The 21,672-nt window shown below is 45.5% G+C and overlaps 1 protein-coding gene across 2 annotated transcripts; it reads left to right on the top strand.

Moving 5' to 3' along the window:
- The first annotated feature begins 5,567 nt into the window (after positions 1–5,567).
- On the top strand, positions 5,568–21,623 carry LOC107389649 (TBC1 domain family member 8). Of its 2 annotated transcripts, none has more exons than XM_054746663.2 (20): positions 5,568–5,907; positions 8,107–8,217; positions 8,305–8,423; positions 8,509–8,737; positions 8,821–9,061; positions 13,227–13,434; positions 13,631–13,828; positions 14,159–14,308; positions 14,404–14,554; positions 17,926–18,140; positions 18,256–18,373; positions 18,921–19,206; positions 19,304–19,442; positions 19,551–19,649; positions 19,739–19,807; positions 20,132–20,402; positions 20,479–20,544; positions 20,626–20,712; positions 20,795–20,904; positions 21,018–21,623. In XM_054746663.2, exons 1-20 carry the CDS (start codon positions 5,781–5,783, stop codon positions 21,402–21,404), a joined length of 3,381 nt encoding a protein of 1,126 aa, XP_054602638.1. In that variant the 5' UTR covers positions 5,568–5,780; the 3' UTR covers positions 21,405–21,623. The 2 variants fall into 2 exon arrangements, with proteins under 2 accessions (XP_054602638.1, XP_015821379.1); XM_015965893.3 differs by having other exon boundaries at positions 20,786–20,904.
- The last annotated feature ends 49 nt before the right edge of the window (positions 21,624–21,672 follow it).

The following is a 21,672-nucleotide window of genomic DNA, read 5'->3' as shown; positions in this document are numbered from 1 at the left end:
GTGAAGTTCAAATTTACAGTTTTCTCTGAGAAAAACTTTTATCATTCTTTTAACATTAACCATTGGTCTGTTAATTATTCATCTTTTGTTTTGTCTTCAGAAATAAAATTAATATATATAAAAAAAGAAATGCATGCTTAATCCCTTGATGGCAGCTCGCTATTTGTTATTAAATTGCATTCATACCATTGACCTAATCTCTGTATTGTATCTGGTGAAAATAAATCTAATTATGGGTTTGTTTAAAACCATCATGAGAACCAACCCAAACCACTAATAATCAATGGGTTAAACGCTATTTAGAAAACAGAGAACAATATGTTCAGATAAATAACAATAAACCAGAACTGCGAGATATTAGTTGTGGAGTACCACAAGGGTCGGTCCTTGGACCTAAACTGTTCAACTTGTTTATTTATGACCTGGTAAATGTGTCTGAGCTACTCGGTTCTGTTTTGTTTGTGGATGAGCCATTGTTTTATTCAGGGTCAGATATTAATTAACACAAGTGATAATGAACTGATAAAAGTTAAAACCTGGTTTGATGTAAACAGATTAACACTTAATCTTAAAAAAACAAATTTTATTTTATTTAATGACAACATTGATTTATCATTAAAAATAGACAGCATGGAAATTCAAAGGGTAAAAGAGACCAAATTTTTAGGAGTAATGAGTGATGAAGCTCTAACCTGGAAATCACATGTTGGTTATATATTGGATAACCAATGTTACTAATGTTGGATAAACATTAGACTTTCATATATATTAGATTCATTACACATGTAACATCCAGCAATGGTCAGTTTTTAGGTACAGTTGACCATCCAACATCAGGTCAAAAAGGAGACACGAGACTGCATGCGTCCCCTCTAAATCAGCCTGCCTCCATCACACCACCTGGAGAACAGAGCCTGCAACTCTGACAGAGATAATGAAATGTCAACAATAACATTCTCTCCTCAAGGTCAAATCCTACAGGATTCTTCATGTGAACACTCGCAGCCCGGATTAGTTGCTAAATCAAAGAATGATTTCCTAAATCATATAGGAACTTCTACAACTTATAAGCTAGATAATCAGTAAATAAACATTTGTTTATTGCTACTTATAATAATTATAATATAATTAAATGCTTTCATTAATCTGTGCTCAATGATTGAAGGTTGAAATTAATGTTATGTTGTGATTACAATGATTGATTGCATGCTTACTTGACCAGGTCATAACATTTGCACTCACACAAGAACAAAGTAAGGTAAAGTTAAACCCATGACACATAGATAGTCCTTTACCCAGATCAGAGCTTCCAGTATCAAAGAAGGCGCGTTTCTGAGTTGTCTTGGTAACATTCCTAAACTTGTCAACCTCTGGTTGGCTACACAAATCATAACATGAGGACATTAAAATCAGATTATGCTGGTGGTTCCTCAGTTCTAGAGAAAGCTTCAGACCGGCCACCTGAAGCAACATCCTCTATAACCACCAAAGCTTTTGACACGTCATCAAAACCTTTTTGCACCTGCGAAGCTGATAAAGCAAACCAGCTCCTGTAGAATGAGCTGATATTGTTTAGACTCCTTAAGAGTCCACCAGAGACGCTTCCATCCGTCGGTCGTGACCCGAAACATCTCTGGACTGAAGGGTCGGTGCCACGGTTTTCTACATCCCTCCAGTGCCAGAGGTCATCCGGCCTCTCTGACCTTCGGATCCACCAAGAGGGTCTCAGAAAACGGGTGAAGTAGACATGACAGATTACGTCAGATGTGTTTTTAACACAAACCAAATTCTTTTACATCCAGAACTCAGCGCTCCTAGATACGGAAGTTCTGACTAACATCGCATTCACACATAGATTCATACATCACATTTAGTTCCATCCATCACAGTAAATATTAGTGAACCTGTCATGTTTTAATTGTTGGTAAAATAAATTCTTACTTTTATAAACCTGACTGTTTTCTAAATCAAAACAAAGTGTGTACAATCCCTTAATAAACAAAGAATCATAGAATCTTCTGATTAAAGCACAATAAAGACCAGGCAGGGTTGATATTCTATATTTAGATAGAGTATCACAGCTTATTGGTCATAAGTAGAGGTAATACATACATATATATATATATATATATATATATATATATATATATATATATATATATATATATATATATATATATATATATAGCTCTTAAAGCACTCAATTTACCAAACCCTACACACATAACTGAAGTAGTTCAAGCCTTTTATTGTTTCTAATAATGATGATTGTGGCATACAGCTCATGAAAACCCAAAAACCCTATCTCAAATAATTAGCATATCATGAAAAGGTTCTCTAAACGAGCTAGTAACCTAACCATCTGAATCAACTAATTAAATCTAAACACCTGCAAAGATTCCTGAGGCTTTTAAAATCTCCCAGCCTGGTTCATTACTCAAAACCGCAATCATGGGTAAGACTGCCGACCTGACTGCTGTCCAGAAGGCCATCATTGACACCCTCAAGCAAGAGGGTCAGACACAGAAAGAAATTTCTGAACGAATAGGCTGTTCCCAGAGCGCTGTATCAAGGCACCTCAGTGGGAAGTCTGTGGGAAGGAAAACGTGTGGCAGAAAACGCTGCACAACCAGAAGAGGTGACCGGACCCTGAGGAAGATTGTGGAGAAGGACCGATTCCAGACCTTGGGGGACCTGCGGAAACAGTGGACTGAGTCTGGAGTAGAAACATCCAGAGCCACCGTGTACAGGTGTGTGAAGGAAATGGGCTACAGGTGCCGCATTCCCCAGATCAAGCCACTTTTGAACCAGAAACAGCGGCAGAAGCGCCTGACCTGGGCTAAAGAGAAGCATCACTGGACTGTTGCTCACTTTTCTTTTATTGTTCGGATGAAATATGCTAATTATTTGGGATGGGAATTTTGGGTTTTCATGAGCTGTATGTCAAAATCATCAATATTAGAAACAATAAAAGGCTTGAACTACTTCAGTTGTGTGTAATGAATCTAATATATATGAAAGTCTACCGTTTATCAGTACATTACAGAAAATTATGAACTTGTTCACAATATGCTAATTTTTTGAGAAGGACCTGTAAAAGGTGAAGTGACCAAAGCCATTGCAGTATTACATAATGTAAATTATACCGAATAGTTCTGAATGCACTGATTCATCCATATTTAAGTTATTGTGTAGAAATCTGGGGAACTGCATATAGAACTTCTACACAACCACGGTTTATTTAGCATAAAATTAAATTATAGCAGACTTATTAATAATAATCACAGTATAAAGCTAATATAGGTACATTGCCAAAATAATTCAGCAATTGTTTGAAAAGAGGGAAATTAGTTATATGTTGAAGGGAACTGTGAAGTCTTCAAAAAGCCCAGATTTAGAACCAGAATGAAGGAAATGAGTGTTTTGGTGATCAGTGTGAAATTATGGAATTGTCTGAGAAGTGAAAGAGTCAAGAACTCTAAAAATGTTTAGATAACATATCAGATCAAGTGTGTTGGGTGGATATGAATGTGAATAATGTCTGTGGCTATAACTGAAATATGGACAAGGAAATGTGACAGAAAGAACTTCGAGGGAATGCACAAAGAGATTTGTTATTTTTGTTTAAAAAGGGGACAGAAATGATGTTTTCTTCCATCTGCTCCTTTTCATTCAAGTTTGTATTGTGTTTATATGCATTTTTTAATTTATTTGTTGTATTTTTAATTGGATGAAAGACATATTTGAAGAAAAAACTGGGTCAAAAGTCAATTTTTCAGAAGTTGCTGAGGTAGTGAAACAACTACACAGCGGCAGAGACCCGGGGGCGGATGAGATTCGTCCTGGGTATCTGAAGGCTATGGATGTTGTAGGGCTGTCGTGGTTGACACGTCTCTGCAACATTGCGTGGTCATCGGGGGCAGTTCCTGTGGAGTGATGGTGGTCCCCATCTTTAAGAAGGGTGACCTGAGGGTGTGTTCCAACTATAGGGGGATCACACTCCTCAGCCTCCCTGGAAAGGTCTACTCCAAGGTACTGGAGAGGAGGGTCCAATCGATAGTTGGATCTCAGATTGAGGAGGAGCAATGTGGTTTTCGTCCTGGCCGTGGAACTGTGGACCAGCTCTATACCCTTGCAAGGGTGATGGAGGGGGCATGGGAGTTTGCCCAACCAATCCTCATGTGTTTTGTGGATTTGGAGAAGGCTTATGACCGTGTCCCCAGGGGCACCCTGTGGGGGACGCTCCAGGAGTGTGGGGTGGGTGGCTTTCTGTTAAGGGCCATTCAGTCCCTTTACCAGAGGAGCGTGAGTTTGGTCCGCATAGCCGGTAGTCGGACCTGTTCCCAGTGAGGGTTGGACTCCGCCAGGGCTGCCCTTTGTCACCGGTTCTGTTCATTACCTTTATGGACAGAATTTCTAGGCGCAGTCGTGGTGTGGAGTGTGTCGAGTTTGGTGGCAGGAGAATCTCATCTCTGCTTTTTGCGGATGATGTGGTCCTCCTAGCTTCATCCAGCTCTGACCTTCAGCTCTTGCTGGGTAGGTTTGCGGCCGAGTGTGAAGCAGCTGGGATGAGGATCAGCACCTCCAAATCTGAGACCATGGTTCTCGACCGGAAAAGGGTGGCTTGCCAACTCCGGGTCGGGAGAGAGGTCCTACCTCAAGTGGAGGAGTTTAAGTATCTCGGGGTCTTGTTCACGAGTGAGGGTAGGAGGGATCGGGAGATCGACAGGCGGATTGGTTCAGCGTCTGCAGTGATGCGGACGCTGATCCGATCTGTCGTGGTGAAGAGGGAGCTGAGCCAGAAAGCCAGGCTCTCGATTTACCGGTCGATCTACGTCCCAATCCTCACCTATGGTCATGAGCTTTGGGTAATGACCGAAAGAACGAGATCGCGGATACAAGCGGCCGAAATGAGTTTCCTCCGTAGGGTGGCCGGGCTCAGCCTTAGAGATAGGGTGAGGAGCTCGGACATTCGGGAGGGACTCGGAGTAGAACCGCTGCTCCTCCGGATCGAAAGGAGTCAGTGGAGGTGGTTTGGGCATCTGGTCAGGATGCCTCCTGGACGCCTCCCCGGGGAGGTGTTTCGGGCATGTCCTGCCGGCAGGAGGCCCCCGGTTCGACCCAGGACACGCTGGAGAGGTTACATCTCCAATCTGGTCCGGGAACGCCTTGGGGTCCTGCCGGAGGAGCTGGTGGAGGTGGCCGGGGAGAGGACGGTCTGGAGCTCCCTAGTTGGGATGCTGCCCCCGCGACCCGGCCCTGGATAAGCGGAGGAAGACTACGACATCAATTTTTTTTTTATCTTCACACACACACACACACACACACACACACACACACACACACACACACACACACACACACACACACACACACACACACACACACACAGAGCGCCTCGCTAACCCTTCTCCTGAGGCGCTAAATACAAGATTCCTTCTTAAATCCTAAAACGTCCCCTCTTGCTCGTGGATCACGTGATCATACAGGAACAGCAGATACGCTGCAGAGTCACGCATCCTCCTCGAGAGACGACCTTTGGACAGTGTGTACAGCTGCTAGTCGGGGGTGAGGCAACAGCAGTCGCCTCGGAGTCCGAAATCCTGCAGCTGTCCGGCGAGCAGGAAAACCATGGAAAACCTGGAACTCCGCCGCTGTAGGGTGCACTAGACCGCTCCCCAACCGGAGGACAGGCGGGAGGGGACTCCGTGTCCCTCCGCAGCGGAGACCGAGAGGCGTAGGGCTGCCCCTCCGGCGGCGGTTCCTCCCTGCTGGAAGAAATGTGGCTGAACCCGGAGGAAGTTCTGCTGAAAAACGCTCTGAAGCTCTGGGTGACCGAGAGGAGCAACGACTTCTTCCTGCTGCAGAGGAGGAGAGGCCATGGGGAGCCGGGGAGCCGGATCACAGGTAACCAGGACAGGGACAGGGACACAGCCGGTAAACAATAAAACCTAGGGCTCAGCAGGCAGGTTAACCAGGTGCGATCAGGGGGGCGGGGCCACATCTAGATCTGACATACTTTGCTGTTCAATCAAAGCTTTGGTTAAGCTTTGGTTACCATGGAAACCTGCTCTGAAGCTGACCCCAACAACAACACGACCCCCCCCCCCCCCCCCCCACACACACACACACACACACAGGCCTTAAGGTGGACTGCTTAATTCCCAGCAAATACATCGGGTTGACTCCTTTAGAGCTTCTTTAAATCAGCAGTGGTCGGTTCAGAGTAAAAGTAAACATTCGTGTAGACTAAAAACTTAAAGCAGACTGTTTAGGAGCGTTCTGTGCACATAAACAACTTTTTATAAATCCAAAGTCTCCCAGTGAACATCCTCAGCTTCCTCAAACTCTGTCTTTTCAAACCGGTGTTTCCTATCGACATCATCCTGTAACATTATTTGCATTCTGCCTGTCTTTGTGTGTAATGATGGAGCTCAGACCAGACATGCTGCAGCTGGTGTGAGAAGACCGACCCGCCGGAAGCAGAGCTCCTGAGCAGGAGCAGCTGCAGCTGCTCTGTCTGCCTCCTCCGTGTGCTTCTGTACCAACGTCTGCATGAGTGACTCAACACGGAGGAACTCGTCCAGAACATGGCCCATGAAACAGAACAGGAGACACTTCCTCCTCAGTCTCTTCTTTATGCAGGCCTTTATTCCTCTTTCTTTCCCACAGTGAGAGGGCTGAAAGGTCCACAAGCATCGTGATGTTGTTGAGGGAAATGATTCCTTGTAGAACAGATGAAGGGGAGCGTTTCAGACAAGAGTGGAAGGTGGAGTTTGGCTTTTTAAGAAGAGCTGTGGTCTGAACATGAAACCAGCGGGATCTTATCTGTTGTTTTACGTTTGACCAGTTGGACTTTTTCCCACTCTGATATAAAAACATTTACAGTCTTATAGGTGTGACAGCAGATGTCAGACCCGGTGACCTTTGTCCCCGCGGCAGCTTTTTATTTCGGCGAGGACCTTTGCTCAGATGGTTTATGGTGGTTTTCCTTTTCTGGAGAGGCGTCTCCGGGCCGTGGTGGCAGATGGATGGTTCCGGGTTGCCGGGCTGCTGGGTTTGCAGCGTCAGGCAGGTCCACAATAAATCTAAGATGTGGTTCATGCTGGGCTGACAGCCAGAGCAACCTGCTGGAGGAGTTTCACCTCGGAGAGAAACGGGACACAACTCTCTTCAGTAATCATTACGTGAGCATCTACAGCTGATTAACTCTGGAGTTTACCTGCACAGGAGCACGCCGCTACTGGCAATTAATCAGTGACAGCAGAGAGGCTGCATTCCTCCCTGACTGATAGAAATCAAGCCACATTCACCTGATGTGTGTGTGTGTGTGGCGGTTAGACTATCTGTGCTTCCAGAAGATGAAGCCTTGATGGTTGAGGCCATTGGAGATCCTAAAGAGACTTCTATCTGCCCACGGTCCATTTCAGTCCACCTGAGTTAGAATGCAGGGCACCACTGAAGTCTGTGTGCGTCTGGAGGACATCTCTGAAACATCAGCGGTGATGACTGGAGCTGCAGCTTTGTCTGAACAGACTGCAGACAGCCGGATTTTAGCGTTACAGCTGCACTGATTGCCCTGTGAAGACAGAGACATCCCCTGACTCATTATCTTGCTGTAGGATTGATCCAAGTCCAACTAGGACATCACCATACGAGTCAACAAGTCAAAATCCTGCAAAGCAGCTAGAGACCACCACACTTCCTCTGTGGATTCAACAGATGACCAAAGTCCTGTGGTGAAATTCCAGCTAAAGCCTTCAGTAGGAGTTCGTTTTTCTTATTCTGACTTGTCAGCGATGATTTGCTTCCGCATCTGAACCCGTCAGACTGCATCGTACCTCCTTATCTTGTCTTGAAGCTGTTGTCCTGTCTACCAAACAAGCTGTTGTCCATCCTCTTCCTCTCAGAGCTGCTCTTTTTACACAAATGCTGCTCAGATGGTGTTTCCACACAGACCGAGGGTTAACTAGTCAATCGTAGAGTAATGGGGACATGTCGGACCCCTGTGGGAACTGGCTGCACCGGCGTTCAGCCAACCACCCGAAAGCCTTCACTGATGCACGGCAGTTGACATGAGCCGTGCACGTTTCGCCATCTTTGCAGGTCTCCTGGTGGGGGCGCTAGACACGGTGCTGGACTCCAATGCCAGGGTCACACCATTCCGCATCCTGCTGCAGGTCCCAGGCTCTCAGACCAGCTGGGTCATCGCAAGTGGTGAGATCAGCCATCACGCCTGAACCTCCGTTAGCCGTCTGATGATGGCGGTTACCCTCAGCTGGTCCCTCTGCTTGTCTTCTCCAGGAGCCGCCATAGAGGAGGTGAATAAGCACTGGGACTGGCTGGTCCACAACCTGCTGCACTCTCTGTTGGTGTTTGAGAACAAAGAAGATGCTGCTAGCTTTGTCCGAGGAAAAGTTAAGGTCTGAAGGATGTAACTAAAGTAAAATCTTCCCATGTTACTTTAGCTAAAGTCCTAAATACTTCTGATGGTGGTCTGGGATCCAGGGTCTTATTGCAGAGGACGCTCGGGGACGGCAGGCTGCCCAGGAGGAGGATCCGGAGAAGTTCAGAGACGCCCTGCTGAAGTTCGAGCGGCACTTTGGCCTCCCTTCATCAGAGAAGCTGGTGACGTTCTACTCCTGCTGCTGCTGGAAGGGCCGCGTGCCTCGGCAGGGCTTCCTTTACCTCAGCATCAACCACATGGCCTTCTACTCATTCCTACTTGGGAAGGAAGGTCCGTCCACCACTGAGACCCTATTAAAACGAACCTTCCTGTAGTTGGGTTTAGATCCTGTTGCGTTCTGGCTCCTCTTCTAGTCAAGTTCGTGATTCCCTGGGCGGAGGTGACGCGGCTGGAGCGGGTCTCTACCGCTCTGATGACCGAAGCCATTCGGGTCACCACCCGACAGCGGCAGAGGGAGTTCTCCATGTTCTTGAACCTGGACGAGGCCTTCGGGGTCATAGGTCAGCTGGCTGACATCACCCTGAGGCGGCTGCTGGACAGCGAAGGCCTGGAGCTGGACTGGGTTCTACAGCAGCCGGCCCGCATCACCAAGAGGTGGGTGTCTCTAATTCTGTCCCTGTACAAACAACTCAGTGGCAACAGGAAGTGGCTGTTGTCACAAGCACACTTCCTGAAAGCAGATTAATAAACAGCAGCTCTCTACCACAACATAGTGTCTGTAGATCACCTAAACCGGTGAGAAATACGTTCAGCGAGCAGAAACAGGAAAATTCTGACACTGAATCATTTTATTAAGATTTACGTCTTTTATTTAAAACAGTTCTAGTTAATTTTAGCTCATTTCCTTCATGTGAAAGGTCACAGTTACTGTTTAGACACCTGCGTAATGATTCGTTAGTTACTTCTTACGTAATGAACCATAACATGTGAGATTCCATAGGAATATGAAATATCAATCTGAAGGACCTTGGAATATTACTTTTTATTCTCCCTCTCCAGATAATAACGTTTTGCTTTCCTTGACGTTGGATGTGCTACTACTCAGAACAATGGTGTCTAAAGCTGATCTTGAGTTGATTATTCACGCGTTTACATCATCCCGTTTAGACTACTGTAATAGTTTATTTTCTTGTCTAAACAAAAAAGAGCTGTCCCGCTTACAACAAGTCCAGAATTGTGCAGCTAGAATTCTGACTCGTGACAACAGAAGGGCCCACATTACCCCCATTTTAAAAGCTCTTCATTGGCTTCCTATCACATTTCGCATAAATTTTAAAATTCTTGTGCTGACTTTCAGAGCGCTGCATGGTCTGGCTCCATTGTATGTTCGAGACATGCTCTGCCCTTACACGCCTTCTCGCAGGCTGAGATCTATGGATCAAAACCTTTTAATGGTCCCACGTACTCAGTTCAGGACACGAGGAGATCGCTCATTCCAGGCCGTCGCTCCTAGGCTCTGGAATGAGCTACCTCTGTCTTTACGCTCAATCGACTCAGTTGATGTTTTTAAGAGCAATCTTAAAACCCATTTGTTTCTCCAGGCATTTTAAACTTAGTCTCATTCAGATTGGTTTTATTTGACACTGTATATTGTGGCTGTATTTTACTGTATTTATATGTTGTTGCCTTTTAACTTGTGAAGCACTTTGTGACCTTTTTGTCTGTGAGAGGTGCTATAGAAATAAAGTTACTTACTTACTTACTTACTAGTTTACCCGTTTAACAATAGATCCACTAGGATAAATACAATAAAGTTTAACTCTCGCCAAATAGAATATTTACTAAGAAATCACAACGTAACCATAGACATATTTCTTGGTGTGTGTGTATGTGTGTGCGTGCGCGTGTGTGTGTGTTCTGTCTTCTCGATCCCCAGTGAGTCGTGGAGGATGGCTGCTTATACTGAGCCAGGATTCTCTGGAGGTTTCTTCCTGTTAAAAGGGAGTTTTCCTCTCCACTGTCGCTAAATGCTTGCTTAGTATGAGGATTGCTATATAGTCACTGACACTAGTCAGTGACTTGATGCAATTTGCTGGGTTCCTTATACAGGAAACATTATTTCTGATTGGCTTAATGAACTGACCTGAATTGGAATGTTTATTATGTGAAGTGCCTTGAGACGATTCTTGACATGATTTGGCGCTATAAAAATAAACTTGAATTGAATTGAACCAGAAGATCGAAACTTTATTGCGGGGATTAGGTAACACTTCGTATTAACCCAGAGACAAGAGAGAGAGACAGGAGTTTTAAAGTTTAAGATTTATTTCTAAACAATTTAAAACAAGGCTAACTCTAAACACTGTGTGATGAATGGATCTAGGTGTGAATGAGGCAAGATGGATGGTGTAAATGTGGAATGTTGTTATCAGAACTCTCGTTTCCGGAGAAGCCTTAGTTCTGTGTGGGAGCGAATGTTTTGCTCTAAACTATAGTGGAGTTTCAAAACCACATTCAGACGCCATATTGCCATTCTACATACCCTTGAGGAGACCTCCATTGTAGATCCAGAATGCCAGGTCCTCTGACCCGCCTCTTGGTACCAGAGCCAATGAAACAGCGTACGGTAGGGTCAGTGAGTTCAGCTGTACTCTGAAGGAGCGTTGCGTTCAGGTGTAGCTTGCAACAGGTTTTATTATCTGGCTTGTCAAGGTTCTTTGTGGTTAAAAAGTTACGAGTGGCCGGCTCGAAACTCTAGAACGTTTGAACTGAGCTAAGGGTGACGTGGGAGTTGGTTTTATAATTCAGATGTTTTGATTTGTGGTCGAATCAGAATTTTACAACCAAAAGGGGGTTTGTATAAACACCGCACAGACCACGCCATGCGTCAGAAAGGAAAGCTCTGATTGGAAAGACAAAAGGAATGTGTCATGTGATCTTAACATTACTTGTGTCATAGGAGTGTCTAGTGCATCTGTGCCAAGTTAATTCTTATACAAATACTACTTATTACTAGGGCTGGGGGTAAACGATTATTTTTAAAACGATTATTTTGACGATTATTTTATCGAATAGTCGACTATTCTAATGACTATTTAGACAATTAATCTAATGATTATTTTTCTATTGCACAGTTAATAAAAACCAAAAAATCTCTAATAAATTCCTCAAAAAAATTGATAAATTGTTACTGTAAGAGAATAAACACTACAGGCCTTCCATTTTGTATATCACTGCTTTTATTGTGTTGGTTGGTTATGTTCTGGTGACGTGTAGAACTTAGGAGTGCAGGCTGCTGCCTGAGAGGTGGTTGGAGACGGAGTGTCTCCATGCTGCTTTGTTTTGGTCAGTAATGTGCGTGAGACGAGTGGTGTTACGACTCTTCCTGGGGAGTTTGGCTCGTGTGCAAAAAGGAAGGGACAATAACGGGATTTAAAAGTTAAAATGATGATCAGGTTTATTTACAACTACAAAAAATCATAAATCTTTCCATCCACAGGTTGGGAATAATAAAACTAATTCTGCCTGTGGGGAATTAAAACAAAAGTACAAATAAGTAGGGATGTCCCACTGGGCAAAGATTACTGGGTTCTGGACCAAAATAAGAATCTCCAAAGGTCCAAACTCTAAACTGGGTGGTTAAACCAAACTAAAGGTGATATTTTAAACTAAACCGAAAACCCACAACACTCTAAATGTAATAAAAGGGAGATCTGCACCACAAAAAAGATGAACTCTAAACCAAAACGTAACAGCTTATCCAAATGCAAGAAGCTGTTAGCGAAAATGCTAACAGTAGTTTTACCAACATTAAGTTCAAGTTACCAAGTTTAAATAAACCAAAAATACCCAGCAGCAAACAGACCAGCACAGAGGAGAGACTGCTACCACCAAAACAGCAGCGCATCTGACCCCGGAAGTTGTTGTCCGTTGCCGGGAGACGAAGGCGGGCAAAACAGGAATGGGATCTAGCAGCGGGCAAACATTGTTCCGGGTCTTCGGTATTTGGCGGGGATGTTAGTGAAGGCGGAGAAGAGGGCGAGCTAGAGGAAAAAAAGGCAGATTCCTCCTCTATTTACAAACTCCTGGGGATGCAACAAGTGGTCGCGGTGCGCCGACTACCGGATCTGACATCGACAAATTTTTAGAATCGAGCCGTCGACATCATTGACGCTTCGCTACAGCCCTACTGATTACAGTATTATAATTCTAGTAATTAACATTGTCATTTCACAGATTGATTTACATTGGGCTCACATTATTATTGGGACTAACAGACGTTATTTAATTATTTATTAAAAAGAAGAGTAGAGTCATGAGACCTTGAGAGAGTAGGTTGTTGAGGGAGACTGTGTCTCCCCAGCTTGAGCACAGCAGGCATGACCTTTAGGTCAGAAAACAGTCATTTCATTCCGCTACACCTAACATGTTTTAATATTTGATCATGTGTGCAAAAGAACCTGAAAAGAGGAACAACAAATGAAACGCGCTGCTGGTCGAGGTAAAAAATAAACCAAAACAGGAAGTAAGAAATCAAGTGAAGGTGGTACTGCGGCTGAATACAACCACTCAAAGGCTTTTTTATAACATAAAGCACATCATCATCATCATCATCATTATTATTATTATTATTATTATTATTTTTAAGGTTAGCTTATTCTATTGTTTCCACCCATAACTGGATTCGTGTCTTGTTTAAGGACTGATAATACACATAAACGTCCATGCTTGACCCGCAGAAAAGCCCGATTGAATCTGAAACGATGTTGAGACATCGTTGTTGCAGTGTTGTTGTTCCTGTGTGTCTTCTCTCCTGCAGGATCTTAGAGGAGCAGGCCATCCGAGAGTACGTCCTGGCTTTGTTTCGACTCCCTCGGGGGGAGAAGCTCCACGAGGTGGCCTCGTGTTCGGTGTGGACTCCACACGCTCGCTGCCACACGGCTGGGATGCTCTACACCACCGATGGCTACATTTGCTTCTCCAGTCGAGAGGAAGGCTGCTGCACCCTCCTCATCCCCCTCTCTGAGGTACCAGCTCACCAGTCCCGTAGGACGCTAACTGTTCAGAAGGTGGTTGTTTGTAACTTTTAGACAGAAACTGCAAATAGTTTTTTTTTTGACTTTCTGCCCGTTGAATCGTCATTCCAGCTCAGGAAGCAGGAAGTCATCTTCCTCTCTACCGTGGTTGGACGCGTGGAGGAACTGATGGTTTTACCCTCTTTAGGTTTTATCCATAGAGAAGGCGGAGAGCACCAGCGTCCTTCCCAACCCGGTAATCGTGAGCGTGCGGACCAAAAAGGCCTTCCAGCTGATAGAGCTGCAGGACAGAGACGAACTGGTGGAGAACATGAGCTCCAGACTCCGAGCCACGCAGTGGAAACAGTCCATGTTCCGCAGCAGGAAGGACAGCCGCAGCAGCGTGGTGAGAGAGCCAACACATCGGCCTCCATCTTTGCTCCGCTCCTAACATAAAACCTGCAGATCTGCGCTGATGCCTCTTTGTGAACGTGTATTTATGTATGTGTAGTAGAATGTGTGTTGTAGAATAAGATCTGTACATCAGATGAAGCTGAACCAGCTCTGCAGCACGTGTCCGTAACAGTAAAAATACAAATAATGAATAAAGTCAGCGTTGTCCTGTTTGTGTTCTGGTCAGACCTGCATGTTTTCTAGTGGTTTGACTGGTTGTTCCACCCATTAGTGTGGCTGCAGCTAAGCTAATATTTTAAAGCATGAGACTCTTCCTTCGTAGAGTTCTCCGACACCTTACTACACCTTCTACTACGACACTGGGCCCTCTGATGAAGAGGAGCTAGAGGAGCAGGTCCTTCGTAATACGGTCAACAACGAAGCTCTCATGATGGCCTTCCACCAGAACCAGCCAGGAATTGATGGAAACAAGGTGGGCGGAGTCTAATCTTCTCTTTGAACTTGTATTTCTGTAGGTTTTCATTAGAACTCGGCAGATTCACCTGTGATTGATCTGTTTGTGGTCAGAGCACGGAGGCGGTAAAGGCGCGGCTGTGGGAGGATCACTTCTTAGAGTTTGGACGCGGCGTCTACATGTTTCGTACAGAGAAGATCCAAAAGCTGGTTGCCATGGGGATCCCAGAGTCTCTGAGAGGGGAGCTGTGGATGACCTTTTCTGGTGAGAGGAAACGGAAAAGTAGGAATTGCGAAAGGTTTTGATCTGAAGCTGTGGCTTAGGATCACAGCAAACTTTTACAATGGAATGTACATAAATGATGGAAACACACACACACACACACACACACACACACACACACACACACACACACACACACACACACACACACACACACACACACACACACACACACAGAGTTTTATTTAGAAGTAGAGAAACTTGGTTTGAGTCACAATGAATAAAAAAAGCATCGGTTTAAACACTGGTTTGTTTGTATCACAGTAACTTCCTCACTCACACAGAGAAGTTCAGATTTGTGTGTGTGTGTGTGTGTGTGTGTGTGTGTGTGTGTGTGTGTGTGTGTGTGTGTGTGTGTGTGTGTGTGTGTGTGTGTGTGTGTGTGTGACTTCCTTGTGTTGAAACCATCACTGTTTGATCTGAAGAAAAGTGGTTTGTTGAAACATAAAACACAGCCACGACTCTGCTGTCACCTCCAGCCTCACATCCTGGTGGAAGAATTTGACCCACTCCTCGTTTAGAAACCTGTTCTCATTCTTGGTCTCGCCACATTTTAATCAGATTAAGATCTGGACTTTGACTGGACCGTTGTTGCAAGTAGATGTTTGTTGTTCATTTGTTGTGTAGATATTTTTGTGGCGCTTTAGGTAGGAGTCTTGTCTACAGCCCAAACCTTCATCTCTCCACCACCGTGCTGACTGCTGGGGTTAGGTGTTCTTGTGTCAAATACAGAAGTCTCTATGTTGGTGTCATCTGTCCAGAGAACATTGTTTTTGTCTTTTAGTTCATTGAGTCCTACGTTGTTGTTTTCATGTTTAGAGTAAACAGGTTTTCATCCAGCTGATTTTTACCCTTTAGTGGAGCCCTGCACTGAAGTCCTAGGCCCGTGGGTCGGCCCGACCCGACGGCCCGAGGGCCGGGCTTCAGGCCAACAACTGTGTAATTACCTCGGACACGGGCCGGGCGCCTTTATCTTTAATTGAATTCATTAAAAAAACTGAAACACTTAAACGCAGCAGCACCTGCCTGCTTCTCACGCACCGGCACCCATTGGCTCAGTTAAGGTCTGTGTGGTTTATAAATGCACCTATATAAACGAATTCTCACACTGCTGATTGAAACATGTGCCCCTATTCTAATATGCCATTTTATGTCCACTTTGCTATGTCAGAAACCATTCGTTTATTCTCATGAAAACGGCAGCATTCTATTTTTCTGTGAATAAATTCGCTCTGCAGTTAAAAAAATACAGCATTCATTGCTGTTTTTTTTCTAACTGGAGAGCGCATTTTCAGAGCGGCAGATTAAATTTACAAACGCATCCAATTAATATGGTGTTCGTAAATTTCATCTGCCACTGGAAAAATACGCTCTGTTAGAAAAAAAAAGCTGCATTGAATCTGTTTTTCTGTCTGTCTTTCTTTCTTTTTTTTTTTTTACTGCAGAACGCTTCTCACAGATAAGTAGAATGCTGAGCATTCTATCACGCTAAAACATTATGAAAGGTTAAAAAAAAGTCTGGCTCGGGCCAGAGAATGCTGAAAACCTTTTCGGACCGGGTCGGGCTGGGGCTCCACCCCCTCGGGCCGGGCCGGACACGGGCTCAGATTTTAGGCCCGTGCAAGGCTCTACCCTATAGGCCCTTTCTAACCATACTCTGTTATAATACATACTCTGTTATAATACATACTCTGTTATAATACATACTCTGTTATAATACATACTCTGTTATAATACATACTCTGTTATAATACATACTCTGTTATAATACATACTCTGTTATAATACATACTCTGTTATAATACATACTCTGTTATAATACATACCTGTGATCTGCAGATGGAAGTAGTCGTTCACATTGTAGAGTGATCTCCGTAAGCCCTTTCAGATTGATGGACAAGAGCAGCTGGGTAATTAGCTGGTCTGTCGTGTGCTGATAACACACACCTGTATGCTCCGGAGCAGAGAGCTGGTACCTTGTACATGATTCTACTGTAATTTTCTTATGTCTGAAACCTTGGAATGAGGATCAGTGTAGTTGTAGTTGCACAGGTAGAATCATTTGTTCTGTTTAGCTTGTTAAGTGCAGTCTGAGATGGTTTTTTTTCTGTGGCACATGCGAACTTTCACACACGTGTGTGCAACATTGACCGACAGATAATGGGATGAGTAAAGAAGTTTTGCCTGGCAGACCTGGATGATCTTGTCCTGCGGTCAGAGTCCGACGATCTCAGCTGGAGAGCCTGAGAAATAAATAAAGGTTTAGTCCAAAAACTGAATAATTGTAATCGCCTCTGAAACATAAAATCCTGGAAAAATTTCATCTAAACCTTGTGAACATCTTATTCCTAATGATTGGTTTCTGATCCATTCATCAAACTTCCCTCTGATGAACCCCCCCACTCCGTGCATTCCTCTCTATGTGCACAGAATGCGTGTGCTCAGCTCGGAGAATGAATGTTCTGTTTGCAAATTTCGTTGAAGGAGTTGCTTCACAGGTTCTGTTTAGAGTCTGGTTCAGTTCTTGTTGGGAAATATTCAGCTGACGGACCTGTTGGACGTGAACACAGCCTGTCCTTTGTCGGCTGGCAGAGCTGTCTGTCAATATGTTGACTTGGCCGCACATGTTTGTGCGGGGCCAGCGGAGAGACGGTTCTGGAGGTTCTGACCTGCTGTTCATAGGGTTGTCCCAGATTGTCGGTGGCACTGAGCTGCTGTGATTTTCAATTTAAGAATAAACCAATCAAGCAAAAAAAAAAAACGGCCTAATTTTTCCACCCTAAGAACACCACGCTATATTAGCTAGCATGCTAAATTGTTATATGGTTAAATAAGTGTGTGATGTTAGGAATCATGGCAGAAAAAGTGGAACAACGGGTCTAAGGAAAACTGAATCCTCACGAGCAAGGAGTCCACGTTCTGGTATTCTGGAGGTGCAGCTTGGGGGGGGCAGTTCCACCTTCAAGTACAGGAACCAGCTTCTTCCTATGCTTCCCACCTTCTCAGTGGCCTAGTGGTAGTGTCCACCCTGGCACTGGGAGCTCAGGGTGAAAACCCTGGTCGGGTCAGACCAAATGCTTTCAAAATGGGGCCCAATGCCTCCCTGCTTGACACTCAGCTTTAAGGAGTTGGGTTGGGGGTTAAACCACCAAATAGGTCCCGAGCGCAGCCACTACTGCAGCTCACCGCTCCACACGGGAATGGGTCAACGGTGGAGATGAATTTCACCAGGCTGTGTTGAATTAATGGGACGTTATTGACTTTTTCCCAGGAGCTGTCCTGCCTCGGGGCAAGAGATGATGTGTAAGGTATGGTGACAGTCCTGTGTCCCATCGTGTGTCTGATTTGTGCAGATGCATCCTCCGAGTTAGAGTCCCACCAAGGCTACTACGCTGGCCTGGTGCAGAAATCGATGGGTCAAAGCAACCTGGCCACAGAGGAGATCGAGCGTGATCTGCATCGTTCCCTGCCGGACCATCCAGCTTTCCAAAACCCCACCGGGATCGCCGCCCTCAGGAGAGTCCTCACTGCATACGCTCACCGCAACCCAAAGATCGGATACTGTCAGGTATTTACGAGGTGTGGGGGGAGGAAGGAATCTCTGCTGCAGCACGTTTGAACTTCCTGCTTCAGGGTCTGACTTTTGTGTGAACCCTCTTCTTCTTCCGTTCACATTTCTCCAGTCCATGAACATCCTGGCATCGGTCCTGCTGCTCTACTCCAAAGAAGAAGAAGCTTTCTGGCTCCTGGTGGCTGTTTGTGAGAGGATGCTGCCCGACTACTTCAACCGCAGAGTGATAGGTGAATAAAAACTAAACAGGATTTCTGTCTCTGTTGTTTCTCACTCAACTTATGATTCAAAGGCTTTTTTTCTGGGTCTTACTTCCTGTTTTTCTCAGGCTATTTTTGAAATAATATCCTCTTCCTTTGAACGTCTGCTTGTTTGTGGGAGTTTCCTCTTAAACCTTTTTTATCTCTGCATGCACAATGGATCAGACTCATTTTTACACCCCCCGGCGCGCATAAATTTACCCATTTTTCTGACCGTTTATGTAAGAGAGGTTGTCCTGGTAACAACCTGCCTTTATTGGCTGCTCAGGTGCTTATTTGTCTGTCTGTGTTTTTACAAGACATGGAAAATGTGAAAGTCCAGCCTTTGCTGCCATCTAGTGGGGTAAAGAATGATGACATGCAGTCAAGTGTTAGAAATAATCTATTTATCTGCAGTCTGTTGTCTAGGGTTTTAATCCTAACTCTGGTGTGTTATTTAGACCCTGCTGATCACGACACCGCCCTCTTGCTAACAAACAGACACGCGCCTCTCTGACTCTGGCGTTTCCTCCTGCAGGAGCTCAGGTAGACCAGTCTGTGTTTGAGGAGCTGATCCGGGAGCGTCTGCCTGAGCTGGCCGAGCAGGTCCCGGACCTCTCCACCCTCTCCTCCGTCTCTCTCTCCTGGTTCCTCACCCTTTTCCTCAGCGTCCTCCCCTTCCACAGTGCTGTTTGTGTGGTAGACTGCTTCTTCTTCCAGGGCATCAAAGCCATCTTTAAGTTGGGTCTGGCCGTGCTGGAGGCCAACGCGGCACAGCTCTCTGCGTGCACGGATGACGGACAGGCGCTTATGATTCTCACCAGGTAGCTGTGTGTGTGTTTACTTGAGCTGTTGTACACATAAGAATCTCATTCAGAGCGCATTTGTCTTTGGCGACCCCTAACCCCCCACTGTGTGCAGTTTTCTGGACCGGGTTGGAAGTGAAGAGACTCCTGGTGCAGCGTTGTGTCCGCCTACAGAGGAGAACAGCGGCAGTGACACTGACATTCCAGCTGTGGGACACATAAACATCACTGTGCTCATTAACGAGTCCTTGGAGGTGTGACATAGTGCGGTGAAAAGAAACGACTCGTATCCATATTGTCTTCTTAAGAAAACACGTTACCGTTGCTCTGTTTGAATGGATCCTTTCCTGTCTTCTCGTCAGAAATTCAGAGACCTGACAGTCCGTCAGATTGAGCGTCTTCGTTGTCTCCACAGAATCCAAGTGCTGCAGGCTCACGAGGACACCATCAAAGAAAATGCTGTGAGCCGATAAAGACGCACAGTAACTGCAGGCCTACTGTGTCATTTGATTCTTTCCTCAATGGTCCCTTTCTTTGTTTTCCTGCATAGCTGCGACTGGTGACCCCTGATGTCTCCATCTCTCCAGAAACTATGTCTGACATCTACGACCTCTTTAAGGTATCATACTTTTTTCTTAAAGTAACACTTACGTTTTCTACAGGTTGAAAGCATCATAACCACTGTTGTAAATAAGCTTGCCACGGCCTGCTGCACCTAGTGCTAATAACGAGCTCACGCTAGCACGAGCCAACTGAATGAGCCATGAAGAAAAAAGATCCAGTAACAACAAAGCCAGGTCACCATCAGTCCATCAGCTAGTTTGTATTTGAATGTCACAAATGATCATCAATAAGAAATTATTTATGGATTTGATGAAATTTTAAAACTGGGAACGTTATCTCTTCAGAAAGTGTCCTGCTTTTCCCTGTGTCCGTTCTCCAGACGGAGCACTTCATCAGCCTGTACTGGGGCGACAGCAGCTCTGCGGCAGCAGCAGAAGCAGCAGCGTGGCAGTACAGCGACTCTGGTCGCTCCTTCGTGGAGCGCCAGTATCGGCTGGACCGACCCCAGTTCAAAAGCCTGTATGGGCTGCTGGCACCGTGGCCCACCGTCTCAAACCAGCACACCGACACACTGGCTAACCGCACCTTCACCCTGCTGGACCAGGACCATGACAATCTGGTCACCTTTAAAGAGTTTAGCAGCTGGCTGGGTGAGGGGATCACAGCTGTGAAGAAACTGTAATTTAAATCTAATCCAAGAGCTAAACTCCGTCTCCTTATTTTCAGATACTTTGTACTGTGAGGAGCTGAATGAGAAAATACGGCTGCTGTATCGCCTTCACATCCCTCCAGGTTGCTCTCCTGTGAATGTTGATAAAACGCCGTTTGGGCTGCTGTTGGGTGGTAAACTTCATGCTGTTTCTGTGTCTGCAGCTCTGACTGAACATGAGGAGGATTCATCTCTCAGGAGCACCCTACTGTCCACAAACAGACCTCTCTACCTTAACAAGGAGCCCTCTGGTTGGTCCTTTGAGCACAGATGTTCATAATGTCTTCTTGAGCCTTTTTTCTAACGTGACTGACTGTGAAACAGTTCTTGCAGGAGCAGAAGAAGCAGTGAAGGACTACCAGGAGCAGCTAAAGCAGATGCTGCAGGATCTGACCAAAGAGAAGAAAAAAGATGTGGACCAGCCTCTGCCGCTCATGAATCAGGTGCTAAAACCAGAGTCGTCTAACTCATGTTTCATCTCTGATGCTATAAAAGCTCTAAATGTGCAGACTGTGGAAAGAAGGTGTGAATTTTTACCCCTTCTCCTCTTTTCCAGCGAGAGTTCATCCAGTTCTGTAAGACGCTCTACAGTATGTTCCACGGGGACCCGGAGGAAAACGAGCTCTTTCAGGCTATCGCCACAGTCACAAGCCTTGTGCTGCAGATCGGTGAGGCCAGTCACCACGGGCAAGCCAAAGGGTCAGAGGTCAGCGGCCAAGAGGAGGCAGAAGCACCGGAATGCTGGCGGGAAGCTGGAAGTCTGGCTGCAGCGAGCGAGTGGACGGTCAGCTACGCTCAGATCCTGGCGTCGCTGCTGACCGAACAGGCGCTGGTGAACTTCTTCGAGAAGCCGGCGGACCTGTCGGTGAAAATTGCCGAGGCCAAAGAGAATCAGTACCAGCAGAGGGCGGGTTTGCTCACGCTGCAGCAGCGGACCAGGTGACTGCAGTTAGAACAGAGACGGGCGGCTGGAAGCCTGACCTCCTTCACTAACGCTCACCACACGCGTAGAAGTGACTGCAGAGTTTTCCAGAGCATTCTGAGCCATTTACGTACAGCGCCACAAACCTTTAAGTTATAACCGTTTCCTTCTTCCATCGCCACGACGATGCCTTCAGTTTACCCGTAATCCTGTCTGCCACTCAAGTGTTAACAGACTAATGACTTCATAATTATTAAAAGTCCATTCACCTTGTTCCCAGGAAGCTGCC

Source organism: Nothobranchius furzeri, chromosome 14 (assembly GCF_043380555.1).
Source record: "Nothobranchius furzeri strain GRZ-AD chromosome 14, NfurGRZ-RIMD1, whole genome shotgun sequence".
Classification (NCBI taxonomy): domain Eukaryota; kingdom Metazoa; phylum Chordata; class Actinopteri; order Cyprinodontiformes; family Nothobranchiidae; genus Nothobranchius; species Nothobranchius furzeri.
Note: the sequence above shows the minus strand (reverse complement) of the source record. Positions and strands in the feature narration are given on the sequence as shown.

Excerpts from the sequence above, each read along its gene's own strand:
- LOC107389649 (XM_015965893.3), top strand. The coding sequence starts at position 5,781 with ATGTGGCTGAACCCGGAGGAAGTTCTGCTGAAAAACGCTCTGAAGCTC. Across the intron at positions 18,374-18,920 it reads CTTCAACCGCAGAGTGATAG|GAGCTCAGGTAGACCAGTCT; the intron begins GTGAATAAAAAC and ends TTCCTCCTGCAG. Across the intron at positions 20,403-20,478 it reads AGAGTTTAGCAGCTGGCTGG|ATACTTTGTACTGTGAGGAG; the intron begins GTGAGGGGATCA and ends CCTTATTTTCAG.